Source organism: Paramisgurnus dabryanus, chromosome 20, assembly GCF_030506205.2.
Source record: "Paramisgurnus dabryanus chromosome 20, PD_genome_1.1, whole genome shotgun sequence".
In the NCBI taxonomy this organism is placed as follows: domain Eukaryota; kingdom Metazoa; phylum Chordata; class Actinopteri; order Cypriniformes; family Cobitidae; genus Paramisgurnus; species Paramisgurnus dabryanus.
The window spans coordinates 5,210,701-5,231,327 of record NC_133356.1 but is presented as its reverse complement, the minus strand read 5'-3'; the positions used below and the strand labels follow the sequence as shown (position 1 = coordinate 5,231,327).

Below are 20,627 nucleotides of genomic sequence, written 5' to 3'. Positions count from 1 at the left end.
TATGCTTGGTTAAAATGTAACCTGGACAGCTACAGTAACACAAATTATTAACAAACACATTGACCGAGGAAGCTGAGAAACAATAGGGGAGATTCATTAAACAGAGAACAATCACTGTGATTATATCATTATAATCAGCAAGTGCAATAAATCATAAACATCTTTCATCATCGCCCTTACTGCGGAGATAATGTTTGGTTAAAAAGACACAGGGTGGACACCACATCTTTACAAAAATTAAAACACAATTTAAGTTCAAACAAGGCTTCACTGCAAAAATAAAAATATAGATTCATACATTTATATATAATACATTTTTATAGAAAATATGATGTTTGCAAATAGTGTTTGCTTGCAGACACCTGTCTTCCCTGCCTGTTTTCCTTTTCATCTTCCTCTGAACTCCATTTCCCATAATCCTCCATGCTCCCTCACCTGTTCCACGTCTGCTATCATCCTCACCTGTCAGCAATCATTATCATCATCTCCTACCTATTTATACTCTTGTTCCCTTCTGTTTGGTCCGATCTTAGTCATATGTCGGTTGTAGTGTGTGTTTTGATGTCTTTCCTTTGTGTGATATAATAAAAGTTTATCATTATCGTTTCTTCGAGTCTCCAGTCATCTCCTTCCACACGCACAGCGTGATGCATATGACTTTTATAGATGGTCAAAAATTACATTCAAAACAAGCTTTTCCTCCATTCACCTGCATACCAGAAACCACATGAAGATGTGCAATCTTTAGTTTATGAGACCATTTCGAAACTCATAACAGTGATATCTAATTATATTTTAATTACATCTTGTTATATTTTCACAAAATGTTTTTAACATTATGATTTTGTGTAGAAAACTGTAAATCATAAAAAAATGATTTCAGCTGGGTTTTCACGGAACGGATCACATATTACCACATTTAAGAAGCTCTCATGTGACAAGGTGGGCGGCCCTCTCACCCCTAAAATGCCTGTTTGTAAATAGACACTTGCCTAATTAAGTCTTCACGGTTTCTGCTTTATTGCACACAGATTGAATATTGCTTGCCGTAATTACGAATAAACTCCCATTAAGAATGTGTTTCATGCCTTAATTTAATTACATTTATTAATCAGTGCTGGAGAGCGAAAGAGTCGATGAGAAACGGCGAGAGGAGGGGGACTGGAAAGAGAATATGGCCTGATGGGTTGTTTATTTGTTCTGTCTTAGGTAGAGGGATATTGCATTGTGCTTTGCTGCCCATAATTGGATCTGATAATGATGAATTATGGAACATTTCCAGGAGATAAAACATCACCCAGGCGCTTATTTGAAGCCGAGGCAATATACATCAAAATGAGAGAAGCGGAATAGCCGTCCTCCCTCATCGAGCAGAGGTGGGGAGCCACGGTGGCCCTTCACCATCAATTTCATTTATTTCTTCTGAGGAGACGAGGAATTATGTCTATAAACAATCCAGCGGTACCTGCAGAAAGCCAGATTAGGGAAGAAATGTGGACTAGTTGTGTAATGAGAGAGAAAGCTGTTTAGTAGATTTAGTACAAGGTCTACCTATTAGCTCTCTCCTAAAGGCCTTTTCACACCAAATGCATATATCTGGTGCGAATGTTCGAAATAAACAGATTTTAAAGTGACAGTGCAGTCCTTCAGCTGAATAACTTTGGGAATTTGGTGAATTAGCAAAACTAATGATGAGGATTTGATTCCAGAGGAACACACACACACACTAATCCAAAGTCATTTTGGATAAAAGTATCTGCAAGAAACATAATGTGCTTGAGTAGCTCAAATCTATTTCTTTATAAGCTAATGAATTATGTCAAACAGGGGCTTTTGGGCTTTTAGGATTTCCGATGCATCAGAAAACAAAATATTGTAGCATTATTTTAAAGGGAACATATTAGACCAATTTTTACAAGATGTAAAATATTGCATGCCAAAAATGCCCATATTAACTCTTTCCCCGCCATTGACGAGTTATCTCGTCAATTAAGAGAAAACATTTGCATAAAAACCGTGTTGTTGATTAATTTTTATGTATAATCTGCAATACTGCAAACCCAAACGTTATTTACTCATTTACTCATTTTAAACTCTGTGTATGTTTTGATAATCATTCTGAATCTGATCTCTAACAAAATTCCTTCACAAAAATGCTATTACTTCAGCTTTTTGCTCAAATGTTTTTTTTTTTAAAGAAAATACCCATATTTAAGAGTTTATAAGCAGAGAAAAAAATATAATGTTTTTTTCCAGCTTTGTATGGAAGTAAATCTGTGCCGTTGGGTTTTGAATTCTAATTCTTAGCACTGAATTTTTTTACATCAAATTTTTAACACTGAATTTTATTTTGCATCTAAATCAGACTTTGAATTTTAAAAGCCATCGAATTTCTAGCACAGTTTTTGTGCCTATGACATTTTTTTCAATGTTTTAAAAAAATTCAGTGTAAAAAAAATTAAATGTCTAAAAAAATTCAGTGAAAAAAAATTCAATGTGTTTTAAAAGATTCAGTGTAAAAACATTCAATGTTTCAAAAGATTTTGTGTAAAAAATCCAATGTCTCAAAAAATTCAGTGCAAAATAATTCAACGTCTCAAAAAATTCAGTGTAAAAATATTCAGAGTCAACATCCGGGGAAGCAAGGAGAAGCAATCGATCCCTGTATCAAATCATTCAACATCCAGCCAATCATTTACGCTCCATTGGTCACGTGACACCGAAACGGGAAGTGGGTGAAGTTCAGGCTGGTTCAGGCAAAGGGTTTATTTGCATTAACATACGAACACATTTTTCACATCTGGCAGATCGTTTCATCAGTATATCAGGACACAGTCCGTTTACATTTATCAACATCAAAGTGACTACTGTATCTGGATGTGTGATCGATCCCGTGCGGGGAGACGCGCTGGATGAAGCTGTCAATCACAAATGGCTACAACTGGCTTTATATGATTTAGGGTTGTCGCGGTAACTGCACTCCCGTATTGTACAGTTCTACTGAGAAGCAAACAGCAGAGAATAACTAGCAACCCTAATAACCGTGATTCACCTTTTTAGCTTTATATTTTAAGCTTTAAAGGTTTTATCTTTGCTTATTAATATTTGCAGCGTCCGCACCGCGTACTTTACCTGAACTCGACTTTCACCCACATGCTTTTTACCAACAAAATTAATGTGAAACATGAGGATGACAATCCCGACTTCACTGTTTTAGTCTGCCTTAATAACGTGCTTTAGGCTCTGTCTGAACTTATACGTTTTTGTTCTGTAGCCTACTTTGTTCACTCACATATTTCTATATCAACAATAAACTGTTGTTACCTTTGTTTCCTGATAAGTTTAATATGATTTAAATAAAAGAGCTAACAATTTCCTAAATTTCCTGTTCATGTCTCTCTCTAGTCTAGTGTGTAAGAAGTGAAGAAGTAATGTAATTTACAAACACATTTAGGTATAAGAAACTTACTTTGCATAAAACCAACACTGAGCAAATGTATTTGGTCAATGTTATTATGGTTCGTACGTGTTTAACCTAAAATGTGTTAAATGAGATAGAAACTGCTCACTGACCAGCGCAACATTCACATAATGACCCTTGATATGTCGCCATGGAAACTCAAACATTAAAACGATCCATTAAATTCTGCTACTAAATATTAAATCTCTACATTAATAATAATGTAGAGATTGGAACATATTAAACATATTAAACATATGCCTGAATAACTTAAAAATACAAGCAGTGTTAAAATGCTTTTGTATATCGATTTATTTCAAGATACTTTCAAGCTTATATTGCTCCACAAATATGAATAGAATAGACAGGATTTAAATTGAATTTCTTTATCTAACTTTTGCGAGTTTGTCCATGGTTTATATTGTTGTAGTTTTATATTGATTAAACAAATGATTGGTTTGCTTATTTTAAATAAATCTAAGGATCTTTAGATGTATTTATGTATTAAGGCAGGTAAAATATTTTCCATTTATTCCTTTTTGGTAAACCTTCTCCTTTATATAAGTGAGTCATTTTAGTAATTTATTGTTGTTCTGTTATAATAAAATAATAATAAACAAACACTAAGCACTCGTAGTAATGGAAAATTATGTCTTTCATTTATTTGTGTTAGAACGCATACCATCCATCGAATTTGTTTTATTAATAAACAAGCTGTTTTAGCGAGTTTGTCGTTGTACTATTTTATTGGTTTTAAGTTTTTCGTTCATAATAATAATAAAGAAACATTTTAAAAAACTATTTTAATTCAAGAAATGGAAATATTTAATAATCTGACTTTAAAAGCAAAAGTGATCTACAGATGAACGTCTTTGCCAAATGGCTTTCCTATAAAATATGCGGTTTGTTTAGTTCAGAAGGTGAAAAAATCCTTACCTGTATTTCCCTAATAATAGAAATACAACACATCTATGTAAGAACGTCTCCGTGTTATTTTTACATTATGACTTAAAAGAACAATTTGGAAAATTAGATTAGAAGCGCGTGAATCCGCAATTACACTTGCTTTGAAGGCAGCTTATTTTTCCAGAGAAAGATATGGTAACATTTCTTCAGAAGAATTGCTGAAACCTATTAATTTACTGATGTTTTTATTAGTACTCCAGCTGTTTTATCGGCCTTTGAGATGGGACGCGGCAGTCAAGTTCATGCTGAAAGCGGGGTGAATTCCAAATGGCGTTTTAGCGCCCTTGAAGGGCACTTCAGGAAGGGGATGTCACACAGTCGATCCAAATAAAGAGAAACTGATATGCGTTTTTCATTGCTCTATTCGCCAAGTCTATTTGAATTGACCACACCATGAGACAATTGTGCAACTTTCTCTAGAGTTTATACATCAAGTGTTCTGATCTTCGAAGGGAATATGGCATAGGGACAATAAGCTATTGGAATACGCCCTTTATCTTTTCGTGAGCGGCAGTCGCGTAGGCTTTAACCAATCATTGAACAGATTTTTAACAACAAATCATAAAACATTTTACTGACCCTAAAGTGTTAAAAAGATTGCGGGAAAATGTTTTGGAATTTCTTTTAATTCAAACATTAAAAATCTCATACATATAATTAAGAAACTAAGAACACAGGGCTTTAAATGTGATGGCGCTTTAGGCAAATCATTGAACAAAATACACAGAAGAATTTTCGTTGTGTTTTATTTATCCATCTTGATGTGTGGCGCAAGAACGGATAACATTCCAATCACAAACGCAGCCGGGGACGGATCTCACTCAATCCAGCCATGGAATCTGCATTTACAGGTCAACGTCACACAAAACACCGCTAACTATCATTAATCTTCTCCCTGACAGCTGTCAAAAATAAAGGAGGTTAGGTAATGGAGCGCATTTTAAAACTCCTGCTCGTATTTTTAAGTTATTCAGGCATATGTTTAATACGTTCCAACTATTCATGTAGAGATTTAATATTTAGTAGCAGAATTTAATGGATCGTTTTAATGTTTGAGTTTCCATGGCGACATATCAAGGGTCATTACGTGAATGTTGCGCTGGTCAGTCAGCTGTTTCTATCTCATTTAACACGTTTTAGGTTAAACACGTACAAACCATAATAACATTGACCAAATACATTTGCTCAGTGTTGGTTTTATGCAAAGTAAGTTTCTTATACCTAAATGTGTTTGTAAATTACATTACTTCACTTCTTACACACTAGACTAGAGGGAGACATGAACAGGAAATTTAGGAAATTGTTAGCTCTTTTATTTAAATCATATTAAACTTATCAGGAAACAAAGGTAACAACAGTTTATTGTTGATATAGAAATATGTGAGTGAACAAAGTAGGCTACAGAACAAAAACGTATAAGTTCAGACAGAGCCTAAAGCACGTTATTAAGGCAAACTAAAACAGTGAAGTCGGGATTGTCATCCTCATGTTTCACATTAATTTTGTTGGTAAAAAGCATGTGGGTGAAAGTCGAGTTCAGGTAAAGTATGCGGTGCGGACGCTGCAAATATTAATAAGCAAAGATAAAACCTTTAAAGCTTAAAATATAAAGCTAAAAAGGTGAATCACGGTTATTAGGGTTGCTAGTTATTCTCTGCTGTTTGCTTCTCAGTAGAACTGTACAATACGGGAGTTACCGCGACAACCCTAAATCATATGGTTAAAGCCAGTTGTAGCCATTTGTGATTGACAGCTATTCATCCAGCGCGTCTCCCCGCACGGGATCGATCACACATCCAGATACAGTAGTCACTTTGATGTTGATAAATGTAAACGGACTGTGTCCTGATATACTGATGAAACGATCTGCCAGATGTGAAAAATGTGTTCGTATGTTAATGCAAATAAACCCTTTGCCTGAACCAGCCTGAACTTCACCCACTTCCCGTTTCGGTGTCACGTGACCAATGGAGCGTAAATGATTGGCTGGATGTTGAATGATTTGATACAGGGATCGATTGCTTCTCCTTGCTTCCCCGGATGTTGACTCTGAATAGTTTTACACTGAATTTTTTGAGACGTTGAATTATTTTGCACTGAATTTTTTGAGACATTGAATTTTTTACACAAAATCTTTTGAAACATTGAATGTTTTTACACTGGATCTTTTAAAACACATTGAATTTTTTTTCACTGAATTTTTTTAGACATTAAATTTTTTTACACTGAATTTTTTTTAAACATTGAAAAAATGTCATAGGCACAAAAACTGTGCTAGAAATTCGATGGCTTTTAAAATTCAAAGTCTGATTTAGATGCAAAATAAAATTCAGTGTTAAAAATTTGATGTAAAAAAATTCAGTGCTAAGAATTAGAATTCAAAACCCAACGGCACAGATTTACTTCCATAGCTTTGTTTTATTTTTATCGTTTTATTGTTAGTTTGAAAGCAGAGGGTCTGTCTTTCATTTGATATATTTGTATCTAATATCTTTAGAAGAGAATTTTTCTGGAAGGCTTTTGTGAAATCACAAAAAATGCTGTCGGGAAACTTTTCAAAAAATGGCTGGCGGGGAATGAGTTAAATGCCACTGTTTTTACCTTTAACTGCAAATAAGCTACTGCCCTCACCAACAGACAGTAACCACTTTTGGTTCAAATCTGATTCCTGTGAATACAGTCTGAGACAATATATATATATTTAGCTAACAATTAAATATTTTGTGCTAACAAACACATTAAGCAAGGCATTTGGGTAAAATTAACCAGTCAGTGAGTGGCTGTGGGCGGGGCTTTATCAGTGTGACGTCACATTAACAAGAGAATCAAAACAGCATGTCTAATGAGACTGCTTTGGTTTATTTCATTGTAGGGTTGTTGTGTTCACACAATGCCAACACATATTTATGTACAAACACCCTGTTAAGAGTGGATTTTGAATCGTATGTGCCCTTTAAAGAAAGATAGCTCAAGCAAACTTAAAAAAACAAAAGACAAACAATAGGCTATTTAGATTTAGATTCTATTTTATTTAGTTTCTAGCAGTCAGATTAAAAAATATCTTTCACAAGCCACCTGTAGTTGTTCGTATAAACTTTTGGTTAATGATGGTTGGATAAAAAACAGGGGTGCTGGCCTAAAGGTAAGTTGTGCTTGTAAAGACTGCTTGTTTAACTTCTTTCCCTATTATGGTTATCATTACACTGAGTCTGCTTTCACAGAAGTGTAGGGGTAATAAGAGGTTTAACATATGCTATGAGAGAGAGAGAGAGAGAGAGATCGAAACTGGTATAAAGAGTGCTAAGGTTTGACATTGACATGATCATGCTCAGTCAATATTTAATATATCAAGTTTATATTTTTGCAGATTGTTCTTTACATTACAGTATGTAGGATGATTTTATTTAAAAACAGAGCCTCACAAATAAATGACATGGGTTTTCACAAATGTTTAGTAATGAATATCATAAAGTTTTCTCTAAGTTATTCCTTTTTGTGTTTCAAACCCTGATCTGACCTTGCCATTTATTAAAAATGTCAAACTGTCTGCGACTAAAACTTAAAGCTTACTGAACTTAGCTGTCATCTGACTCCCAAGATCCTTACTGTTCAGTGCGTCCTAGGGGAAATCTGAAGAAGTTCATTTCACTTGACAAGTCGTTCATTTGGATGCCCTGCAACATCATTAAACTCAGACTCACTGAAACTCTGATCGGGTTTAGGTAACTAGTACAGCATAGTTGTGTAAAATTAAATGAAATACGTTAAATATAAATACTTATTTAATTGTGTAGAGAGTCATATAAATTAATTGAATAAATCAATTTATTATCCTCCAAACCTTTACATTTAGCTTATTCTGCAATGTTTAAAATTAATATTAATATGATTTGGCTGATTTAGAAATATATTGAAGCGTGTTTTCTTGCTTGCTTGTGTGATTAGGAGTCATGATTGTGATAACGACAACATCACAATATCCAGACAAACAGATACAAAGGAATTGATTAAAAAAAAATTCAGATCTATAGGTACATTTCTTTCTTTAAGTTATGTGACATATCAGTGTACACCTGTTTGTCTGCAGATACAGTCAGAATGAAACTCACAGGGTTTATTGCATTTAACATATGCATGTTAAATATATCTTAAATATTGAACAGATCTGGACCAATAAAAAAACACGAAAAAATAAATCAAAAGAGTCTAAAGTGGTTTTAGTCCACCGTCTTCGTGAATCATCAAGGAAAATATTGTGAAAATAACAATTTGCATACAAAGGGGACATATCATGAAGATCTGATGTTTAAGTGCTAAAATTGGGTCCCCAGTGCTTCTGTCAACCTAGAAAATGTGAAAAAAATCAACCCAGTAACTTAGTTTTGGTAAACCATTCTCTGCAAGCATATGAAATTTGGCTCCCCCTGTGATGTCAGAAGGGGATAATACTGCCCCTTAATCTGCACTATCCAACCACTGCACTGCCATTTAGTGAAGATATCAGCTCATTTGCATTTTAAAGGACACACATAAATTATCTATATGGAATTTTGAGCTAGAACTTCCCATACACACTTTGGGGACACCAAAGATTTATTTTACATCTTAAAAATGTCTTGTGAAATGTCCCCTTTAATGCGAATACAGTATGATACCTGCATCAGCCAGTTACATTTAAGAAAATCATGAACATGAATCTCTCTTTTTTTTATAAGCCTTGGCTTGAGATCTAATCCAAATGTCACAATAACATAATTAAAGATATAATATCTGGTAAAGATAACATTTTATTGTTTTTTAAAAATAAGTGTTTTAAGAGATGGTACTGCGTTAGTGAATTCATATAAGGGTTGTGGTTTTATTCATTAATCTTCAATAAACCTGAAGAGGGCAGCAAAGTAACATTTGGCTCTTACAGCACAATGCTAAAATTCATGGTGTTAGACTCTCCTCTACTGTTCATCCTAAAAACAACTACATTTTCACCAAAACCTTAAAAAGTTTGATCTTAACCTTCATAATCTATTGATCTGCTCTGCATATTATGGGGCGGTCCTAGACTAAAATAAATGTAAGAGCTGTCCAAACTGAAAACTTGTACTAACATATCTTAAAATACATCAGTGCCCTTTGTTTTGCCTTAAAATGCACACAAGTAATGTTTTTAGTAAGGCATGTTTGGTAAAACTAGTTTTTACAAACATACCTTACAAAAAAAAACTACAGGTGTGCATCTTAAGAAAAAACAATTTGGTATATGTTAAAATTAAACAGGACAAGGTGTTATTAAATGGAAGCAGCTAAAACATGCATTTTAGTCTTGGACTAGGATAAGCCTTGTCTGGGAAACCACCCCATAAAAGTCCCCAAATTCACTGCATTACATTCTTGACATTGTGTCAAGATCAAAAAGTTTAAAATATAGCAGATACCTCCCAAAACAACTGGTAAACAATTAAACTGTGTCAACGTTGCTTATGCAGCTGCTAAATTATCACCATCCGCCCCCTTTCTTTCATTTTGAGCATAATGAAAGCTTATTTGTAAACCCTTCTGTAAACCTGTCAAACGTTGTGTGAAATTAAAAAGTGTGTGTGTCAGCCTTCAAACAGATGACATTTTTTATCATTTTTGATCATTCTAAGAGATTTCCACACCTACTGCCAAATTAAACCATGTTTTACACCCCCAAAACCCACAACTGTGTTAAAAGAATGATGGCAATCTGCTGAAGCGCCTCTCGTAATCAGCTGTGTAGTGTTGGTATAATGTAGACAAACTCAATAAACTCAACTGGAAAAGTGTAGAGAGTCATTAACATCCATTACGAGCTCAAATCAACACCAACACAAAGCCTCAGAGGTCAAAAATCTAGTCTGCAATAACAAGCACAAAAAACCCTGCTTCAAAGCAATTTGTGCCGTCGGTTTAGCAATACTGAATATACCTCTGTTGTAACTGCAAATTTATAAATGAAATGATAATGTACACTCACCTAAAGGATTATTATAACACCTGTTCAATTCCTCATTAATGCAATTATCTCTCCAATGGTCTGAGTATTTAACAATCTGCTCAGTTACTGTGATTTTCACGCACAACCATTTCTAGGGTTTACAAAGAATAGTGTGAAAAGGGAAAAACATCCAGTATGCGGCAGTCCTGTGGGTGAAAATGTCTTGTTGATGCTAGAGGTCAGAGGAGAATGGGCCGACTAATTCAAGCTGATAGAAGAGCAACTTTGGCTGAAATAACCACTCATTAAAACCCAGGTATGCAGCAAAGCATTTGTGAAGCCACAACACGCACAACCTTGAGGCGGATGGGCTACAACAGCAGAAAACCCAACGGGGTACCACTCATCTCCACTACAAATAGGAAAAAGAGGCTACAATTTGCACAAACTCACCAAAATTGGACAGTTGAAGACTGAAAAAATGTTGCCTGGTCTGATGAGTCTCGATTTCTGTTGAGACATTCAGATGGTAGAGTCAGAATTTGGCGTAAACAGAATGAGAACATGGATCCATCATGCCTTGTTACCACTGTGCAGGCTGGTGGTGGTGGTGTAATGGTGTCAGGGATGTTTTCTTGGCACAATTTAGGCCCGTTAGTGCCCATTGTTTAAATGCCATGGCCTACCTGAGCATTGTTTCTGACCATGCCCATCCCTTTATGACCACCATGTGGTCATAAAGCAGAATGATGCACCATGTCACAAAGCTCAAATCATTTCAAATTGGTTTCTTGAACTTGACAATGAGTTTCCTGTACTAAAATGGCCCCCACAGTCACCAGATCTCAACCCAATAGAGCATCTTTGGGATGTGGTGGAACGGGAGCTTCGTTCCCTGGATGTGCATCCCACAAATCTCCATCAACTGCAAGATGCTATCCTATCAATGTGGACAAAACATTTCTAAATCATGCTTTCAGCACCTTGTTGAATCAATGCCACATAGAATTAAGGCAGTTCTGAAGGCGAAAGGGGGTCAAACATAGTATTAGTATGGTGTTCCTAATAATCCTTTAGGTGAGTGTATATTTATTTATGCATGTATATGCAATGGAAATGTTTTACACACACAAACACTTAAATCTGGCAAAATGTCTCATATCACTTATTTGCTTCATTTTTTGAATTTTGCAATGTCCATCAAAAATCAAATACGGAATAAAAAATGTGTTTAAAGAAAGATGTTAAGAACAAATTAGTTGAGACATAAACAGGCCATTTTTGGATTCAAGATGTTTATTTGGTTTACATTGAAAAATGAAAATTAGCAAACACAACCGGATTACCTAGAACAAGGTTTAATGCCTCCAGGCAACTTGGCTGTCCTAATTTCAGTTTTCTAAAAAAGTGAAATCTTTCTCTGCAGACTTCAACACTAAACTTACAGATGAAGACCTGAAACATCTTTCTGTAGTGTAGGAAAAACAATACCAAAACGTGTTAAGAAAACCAAAGCACTACATATTGTAAATACTCAGGCAGTATAAAGTTGATACACAACATTTTGTGTTAAAATAAGAATATCTGACAAAATATATTTTGTTTACAAAACTTTGTTACGTGAGACTACACTTAAAGCATCTGTTAAACGGTGCGTTTATATAATATCATACATGTCCATATTGCACGAGAATCGTCTGAAAACTTGGTCCTCCCTTTGGCACAGACAGAAAGTCGATCTGGTCTGTCTTGACCAGGAGCAGAAGCGAAGGATTGAATAGAAAACATACAAGCATATAAGGAGTACATGTAAGACTGAATAACACAATACTTGGTTTTGTAATGTCCTCTCCTTCTTCTTGTTCTGTCCATGCTTCGTTGTGTCCTGCACTGTGCTTTATCACATCATTTCACTGGTCCTTTGACTCATACAACAACTTGGCAGCCTGTGGAAAGGCATGCAACAGATGCGTAAACAACATAATGGACACTTCAGCAACTCACTTCAGAAAACGGTAACGTCGGGAGAAGTAGAACTGGGCAAAATATTCATAATATAACTTGAGGTATTCAATAAAATGTGATAGTTTAAATTACATTTAAATAGTTTAAATTATCTAATGCACGCATTCACAACGAACCTACTTTGTGCATGGCGGCGAGCCAGGTGGATGCGACTCGCTTGTCATCAGCAGTCTCCATGTTGAGCTGCTGAAGGTTTTGAGTTCCTGGTGGTTTGTACTGCAGCGTCATACCACTGGCACGGAGCGAACCACCTATAAGAGGTCAAAGATCAGCCGTAGGGTTCAAACAAACCATGACCAAAACTGAACGAATGCCATGCAGTCCCTGGGATATATATAGATAAATGCATTTATGTGTACTTTCTAAATTACAAATAAAGTTTAGGAATCAATGGGTGAATGTTATATGAAACATTGATGCTCCAATTAACTGTGAAATATGAACATCTGACAGGACTTTATGAAATGTCTAATTCTGGTAGGTAATTTATGTCTACTGTGGACCGATGCAGTGCTTAAAGGATTACTTTACCCCAAAATGAAAATTAGCCCATATTTTACTCACCCTCAAGCCATCATAGGTTTATAGGCAAACAGTTATATAAAATAATATCCAGCATCTTTTCAGCTTTATAATGGCATTGGATAGTGCCCCATTTTAAAGCTCCAAAAAGTGCATCCATCCATGAAAAATTAATCCATAATGTTATATTTTTGTAGGCCAACCCGGAAGCTAGCAGGACACTGGTTCTTTCGCAAAGATATATATATATATATATATATATATATATATATATATATATATATATATATATATATATATATATATATATATATATATATAATTTTTTTTTGTGTCCCGCTAGCTTCCGAAAAATATATAAAACATTTTCGCATAGACTTTTGGATTAGTGCAAAAAAGCTCTGTGTTTAACAAATAAAACTTACACGTTTTGTCCAACAAGTTAACTAGATTAAACTAGTCCTAGAGCCAAAAAAAAAATGTAAGAGCTGTCCAAACTAAAAACAATTTTCACTGACAATTTTCATATCTTAAAATGCACCAGTGCCCTTTGTTTTGCCTCAAAATGCTATGTTTTTTGTAAGACATGTTTGTTAAAACTAGTTTTATTTCTTAATTAAACTAAGGCATAGTCCTGGTTTAAGCTAATCCCTGTCAAGGAAACCACCCAAAAATGTGTAGTGTAATCTTTTTTGATTAAAGATTATGAGAGCAAATTAATAAAAAAAATAAACAATAAGGCTCACAGTTTTTAAAAAAATAAGTTTTTAATTTCAATTTTATTGTGACTTTAAAAATGGGGTACTATCCAAAAAGCTAGGATATTATTTAATATAACTCTGGCAGTGTTTACCTAAAAATAAAATCCTATACACTTAGGATGGCTTGATTTCTCTTTTTTAGAAAACTGAAATTAGGACAGCCAAGTTGCCTGGAGGCATTTAACCTTGTTCTAGGTAAACCACCCAAAAATGTGAAGTGTAATCTTTTTTGATTTAAAGATTATGAGAGCAAATTAATAATAAAAATAAACAATAAGGCTCACAGTTTTAAAAAAAATTAGTTTTTAATTTCAATTTTATTGTGACTTTAAAAATGGGGTACTATCCAAAAAGCTAGGCTATTATTTAATATAACTCTGGCAGTGTTTGCCAAAAAATAAAATCCTATACACTTAGGATGGCTTGAGGGTGAGTAAAATATGGGCTAAATTTCATTTTGGGTGAATTCATTCTTAATAAATATTTTAAGGACGTCAAGCTTTAAATTTACTAATCATTTATCATCTGTCACGTACACTTATCCATTTGGCCAACTTACTTTTTTTATCTTTTAAAAATCTAACTTTATACAATTTCAGATCTGGTAAAATTAAATATAATTTTGGTGCCAGAAGATGAACTATATGAGTGCTATAGCAAGCACAAAATGCATGATGGGAAACCTGTGAAAAATGTGATGTTTTGAAGAGAAAACTGAGGAATCTCTGGGTGCATGCAGCCTTTTAATAAGATTGTACAACTTATCTGGTCATATGTAATGAGTGCATGCTGGGTAACTTAAATCATGTATACAAATAAACAACAAGGACAAAGTGAATGGCGCATACACTGGAAAAGCAAAAGGGAAAACACAGAAGACTGAGAGGAAGAGAGACGCTGACCTTCAGATATTTGATTGTCCAGCAAACTGGTGTAAGAGCATATATCTTTCTCTTAATGCACAAGAGAAACGTATAAGATAAAAAAATAAAAGAGAAGACGATAAGTGTTCATTTAAAGTTTAGGTATATATGCATGCATTAGATGTTAATGTACAATTTGCAGACTTATAAATTTATTAAAGCACCTGTTTATTTGTCTCAAAGACCATTCAGCATCATGAAGTGCTTTAATGCACATATCGGTTAATTAACCATTACATAAACATAAAAAATTATTTTGGTAATCCACCACTACTGTTAGTTCAGTGACAAAACCCTACACTGGTTGATGGTCTAATATACAGTATAACCTATAAAGGACATCAAAGCAAGTGGCCATCATTTTAAAAAGCAGATTAGATGCTCAATACTTTTAAAGGCTGTCTATATACGTATAAGCTGCGTACAGTCATGTTTGCTCACAATTAAACTATAATGTTAACAGCAACAAGCATTTAGTTAAGGCAGAAATCCTTCTAGCATTCATAAATAAAGCCACATGACTACAGAAGCTTCATACATTTCATCAAACCCACTGAAGCTTTAAATAAAAATGACTATTGTATGATAAATTACAAGTAAATAAATGAACTAAATACATTTCCACTCAGAATCCAAGCGGCTATATGGAAGAATACATATATCAGATTCATGCTGAATCCTCACATTCAGTAGTAAAAGTCATTATTGATTAGAAAGTTACAGGAAGTGGCGTCTGGGATCCATCAGCAGTCCATTATAAGTTATCACATTTTGATAATGATCCTCTGTGAATCACACAAGCTGCATTCATAGACACACACAGCACTGTATTTTAATTAGAGATTGGTCCAGATGGTTGAAAATCTAACCAAGCACTCCCCATTTGCTTTTTTGTAGATTTATTACTATTAATATTTTAGCAGCAATATTTTAAAGAGCACACATTTAAAAATGCCCAATGTCATTGTGCACATTGGCAATACTAATGCCTCATCCCAATACAAAAATGTGTGGTCAGTGTTAAGTGCAAATGTGTAATCCCCTAGCAATTAAAGGTCTAGAAGAAATAATATGATCTCACCTCCTGGGGTCGAACCTTCAGTCAAAACCTGCATGGTGGAAATGCGAGACAGCTCCACTTCAAAATGACTGTCGCCATCTAAGAAGAGATATCTGGGAGAAAAAGACATTATCTTACATTTTTACCATAGATTACATTAAACAAACACAGTTTGCTTGCATACCTGTGATTATTTGATAAACGGCAGACCATGGTCTCCGATTTCTCCGAGGAACCCACTTTGACCACGAATGTTCCACCTGCAATGCAAAAATTTTAAATGTTGTGTATTGCAGGAAAGTCAATGGCATTGCAACAGTAAACAGCTTCAAAGCTGAGTGAATCACAAGATCATATATTTGTGTTTGAATGGGCCATTTGATTTTCATCATAATGTGCATTTGGGCGTGAGCTGAGTTAGTTTATTTGGTGTGTTTTGCACCGTCGGCTAAAGTCACGTCACCTTTTTTAAGGCCAATTCAGCATGTCGAATCAGCTGTGGAGCTCGTCTGGGAGTCGGATCATTCTGATTGGCTGTTAGGCTTAGCCAACCAGTGCACAAGAAGAAAAACGGATGTCAAACGACGAAGTCAAGAGGAAATCCACAGATCTCATTTTTTATCTCTCATTCTAATATGTAAATATTGCTTATGGAATTAAGACACTACAGATATATCACAAAAGCTAGCGCTTCTTAGTTTATGTTTTCACTAGCTCTTCCGGTTTCCCGTTATACGTAGTGAATTCCAATACGGAAAAAGATCTCAACTCAATCCAACTGTGCTACTTTGTTGCATCGCTTGGTGTTTCCCTACTCTGTACCCTAAAGGACCTAAGCTAATTCTGAAGACATCACCAGGCTGTGTCAAATCCAGCAATGACATAAGAGTCCAGAACGAGGACAGCATATTTTGGAGAAAGTAATGGTGGATGTGATAAGATAAGACGGGTCTGAGGAGGATTTACATCTTATTTGGGGCATGGACTGAGGAGGAATGGGAGACAATTTACATTTTACTTTGAGACTTTGTGTGTCAAAACTAACGAATATATTTCATGACATGAAGGACCAATGAGAGTGGGGCCCTGATCAGCGTTTTCTGGTATGTCATAGATCGTCCTTACACAGTCTATAAGTAAATTATTGATGAACGGCACATGGAAAACTTTTGCTTGGCAAAATAGTAAATCATGTGATTTCAAGGTGAATCTTTTAGCTGATCCTGCAAAATGCAAGAGGGGTTTAAAGTCTAATGCTATTTGCTTTTTGTCTAAACGTCAATGTCAATGGCACACACCTACAGGAGGCCACCACATTGTTTTTCCAGCAGTAAGAATTAAGCAAATCCTCAGAAAAAGGTTTATTCCTTAAAGGAACACGCCGATTTTGGGGGACTTATTCACTGTACCCCCCAGAGTTAGATAAGTCCATACATACCCTTTTCATGGTGCGTCCTGTAACTCTGTCTGACGCACCCACAGCTAGCCTAGCTTAGCACAAAGACTGGAAGTAAATGGCTCCAGCTAGCATACTGTACACATACTGGGAACTATATTCTCAGAAGGCGAAGCACTTCTACTTGGGCGGACCTTGTTATTTATACATGCTGTGACTATAAAAGTCACAACATATAAATAGGAAAATGTTGGTGTTATTTTGTCACTTATTGGGAGCAGTATGCTAGCTGGAGCCATTTACTTACAGTCTTTGTGCTAAGCTAGGCTAGCAGTGAGTGCGTCAGACAGCGTTACGGGATGCACAGATAAAAAAAGGTTATGTATGGAGGGATACAGTGAATAAGCTAAAGTCCCAAAAAGTCGGTGTGTTCCTTTAAGACTAGGCGTGTTATGTAACAAACATACACTCTACATGGCCTCTACCATGGCCTCTTAACTCTTTCACCGCCATTGACGAGATATCTCGTCAATTAAGAGAAAACGCTTCCCCGCCAATGACGAGATTTTCCATCTTTTCGCAATACCGCTATTATCCACCAACTTTTTAAACCCGGAAGTATTGCCCAATGGCAAGCTGCTGCATGTCCGTGTCTGTTTTAAAGATCGCTCTGAATGGGATCTCTATGAAAAGTCCGTCACAAAAATGGAATTATCTCTGCTTTTTGCTCAAAATGTGGTGTTTTTGCAGAAACCTACCCATATTCAAAAGCTGATTACAAAAGAACCACTGAAGGTAGGATGAAACGTTTTTTTTTTTTTTTGAAAGCAGAGGGTCTGTTCTTTCATTTGGTATATTGTATGTTTGTATGTTTATATATTTAAAGAAGAACATTTTCTGGAAGGCATTAAACTTTGGTGAAAATCATGAAAAACGCTGGCGCTGCCTGGCAACTTTTTTAAAAAACGCTGGCGGTGAAAGAGTTAAATGTTGTATAGACTATGTATGAACTTAAAGGTCTCTGTAAACTCAAGTTTGAGTATGCATTTGTCGAACCCACCGGCAGTGAGCACTTTAAGTTGTTTGTCGTAAAACTCCATCTCTTTCTGTGAGATGAGGCTGCATTCTGCGCACTGTCTCACCGGATCCACGAAACACATCCTGGGAAGAGCCACTTTCTGACTGCAGCATTTATCACAGAAACACCGGCCACAACGTCGACAGTGATGCTGACGAACAGAGTAAACGCTCATCAATGTCCACTTAAAACTACACAAAGCAGATCAATGTGACCATATGCACAACCATAACCATGAAAATACTAAAAACACTATTTTACAGGAAAGGAAGCAAATGGGGTTTAAAGGGAAATGGGAAGTGCTGAAAGAAACAAAAAAAAACTGCTGAAACAGCACAAGGGGAGTTTCACAGTGAAACAACAAAACTGACACAAAGGGGGAAAGTCTTTGCTTACCTTCCTGGTGATGAAGTCAAACTTAGCGTCACAATGCATGCATCTCGGGCACTAACAGAACAAAAGGATAAAACATTACTGTGTTCTTTAAAAGGGGAAATATCATGAAAATCTGACTTTTTTTCAATGTTTAAGTGCTATGATTGGGTCCCCAGTGCTTTTATCAACCTAGAAACTAAGTTTTGGTAAACCATTCTCTGCGACCATGTAAAAAAAGTAATTGAAATTTGGCTCCCCTTGTGATGTCAGAAGGGGATAATAATGCCCCTTAATCTGCGCTATCCAACCACAGCACTGCCATTTAGTGCAGAGATAAAGAAATTGCATTTAAAGAGACACACACAAAATGGCACATTTTTGCACACACCTACAAAGTGGCAATTTTAACATGTTATAATAAATTATCTACATGATATTTTAAACTTAATATACATACTCTAGGGACGCCAAATATTTATTTTACATCTTAAAAAGTCTTGAGAAATGTCTTAAAATACTCTTAAAATGGTGTATGTATAAAACAGTCTATTAAACGTATGCATTTTATCAGCACATGTGTTCCCTGAGAGTCAAACCTAGGACCTTTGCTACTGCAATTCTCTACCAATTGAGCCACAGTGTAACACTTTAAAAAGCACAAGTCACGTGCATAACTCGGTAGGAATCAATAAAGTTTCAGAAAGTGTGGCAAAATACCCTAGAGACTTAGGCTAAATTTAGCTGTCATTTCTGGGCTTTGCAGCAAAAAAAATAAATGAAAAATAAAATCAAGGCCATAATGTAACTTTGGCTGACTGACTGACAACTAATGTGTTGGTAATGTAACCTCACAGGAATAACAGTAAGCTTTTAACAGTAAATTTAGCAGTACACTAAATATCATCAGCTTTATCATCAACTAATATAGAAAGGCATCATTAAGATCTGCTCCAGAAATATTTAAATACTTATTTTCACTCATCTCAAAGTTTGTAAAGGATACAATGGAAAGAAACCTATTAACCCATACACTTTAACTGTATGTCTATTACTATAACTCTAATGTAGTTTCGTTATATAATTGGTTAGTTATATAATTCTTCATTGTTTCGCATGAAGTACACTGTCCTAATATTCATAAGAGGGCGTGGCCTGGCTATTTGACAGTCGCGTATTCTGTCATCCAGATGCACTTACACATCTGCTGGTGAAAAGTTGGTGTAATAATACTTTATTAAAAGATTTAAGGTAACATTTTTGTATCAGTGTGATATTAACTTAAAAGTGTTCACTTTATAAATGTAATAATTTGCATTTTGCATGAATTCTGTTCAAAAGTCTTGCAATCTTATTTAAAACATCATCTTATTAACTTAAAAAGATTGTGTGATAGCTCTTGTTGGCTTGAGAAAACAACGCCCAAACATAGAGAGAGACCAACCACAGTGACAGGATCATTATCTGTGATAAATATTCATTACCTCTTTATCCGGAACCCACTGCGGTTCGTCCAGCGCAAACGGGCTGTTGAAAGCTCCGTTTTCTGGTACCATACGGAGTCCACTCGGGCTCCGGACCAGCTTCTTTCCGTCAGGCACCGCGGACATGTTTGTGTTTATGAGCGCGCACTGCGCAGCTGCTGCTGGACAGAAGAGAACAGACATCAACCTCACGTAGAAATTCAACATAAGAGTCCCTAATTTCACCATAAGAATCCATTATTGTTTTTTATAATTAATAAAAATAAAATAATAATAATAATTATTATTATTATTATTATTATCTGTTAATACATTATGTAATTACTGGAGGGCTGGGATAATAATAATAATACAAAAATATAACGTTTCTTGTTATTGTTAATATTTTAATTATTTTTTATCGTTATTACTATTATTATTACTATTATTATTATTATTATTATTATTATAGACGGAGCAGTGTGATATATATTGTACAATTGTGTACAAGCTTTCATTATAGGTCATAATTAAAATTTTGTGTTTTTACTTTTTTGTGTTTTTAAAGCCTCCACTGAAACAAAATATTATACAACGTGTATTTGAAAATTGACTGAAGTTTTTCAAAATTGTGTTTTTCGGGAA

At 35.1% G+C, this 20,627-nt stretch overlaps 1 protein-coding gene and 1 long non-coding RNA gene across 3 annotated transcripts in view; one reads left to right on the top strand and one right to left on the bottom strand.

Moving 5' to 3' along the window:
* LOC135786627 (uncharacterized) overlaps positions 1-20,627 on the top strand; it is a 480,312-nt gene that overhangs the window by 333,204 nt on the left and 126,481 nt on the right. The window lies entirely within an intron of this gene.
* On the bottom strand, positions 11,661-20,177 carry zfyve21 (zinc finger, FYVE domain containing 21). Of its 2 annotated transcripts, XM_065296114.2 has the most exons (8): positions 20,004-20,177; positions 18,544-18,594; positions 18,130-18,298; positions 15,858-15,933; positions 15,695-15,786; positions 14,593-14,643; positions 12,528-12,658; positions 11,661-12,328 (listed from the first exon to the last, which is right to left on the bottom strand). In XM_065296114.2, the coding sequence occupies exons 1-8, from the start codon at positions 20,127-20,129 to the stop codon at positions 12,293-12,295; spliced, it is 732 nt and encodes a 243-aa protein (XP_065152186.1). In that variant the 5' UTR covers positions 20,130-20,177; the 3' UTR covers positions 11,661-12,292. The 2 variants fall into 2 exon arrangements, with proteins under 2 accessions (XP_065152186.1, XP_065152187.1); XM_065296115.2 differs by lacking the exon at positions 14,593-14,643 and having other exon boundaries at positions 20,004-20,163.

Bases quoted from the DNA above. Each gene is read 5' to 3' on its own strand.
- zfyve21 (XM_065296114.2), bottom strand. From the start codon at position 20,129: ATGTCCGCGGTGCCTGACGGAAAGAAGCTGGTCCGGAGCCCGAGTGGA. The intron at 18,299-18,543 runs GTAAGCAAAGAC...TCTGTTCGTCAG, and splicing joins TTGACTTCATCACCAGGAAG to CATCACTGTCGACGTTGTGG. The intron at 12,329-12,527 runs GTAGGTTCGTTG...GCCTTTCCACAG, and splicing joins GGCTCGCCGCCATGCACAAA to GCTGCCAAGTTGTTGTATGA.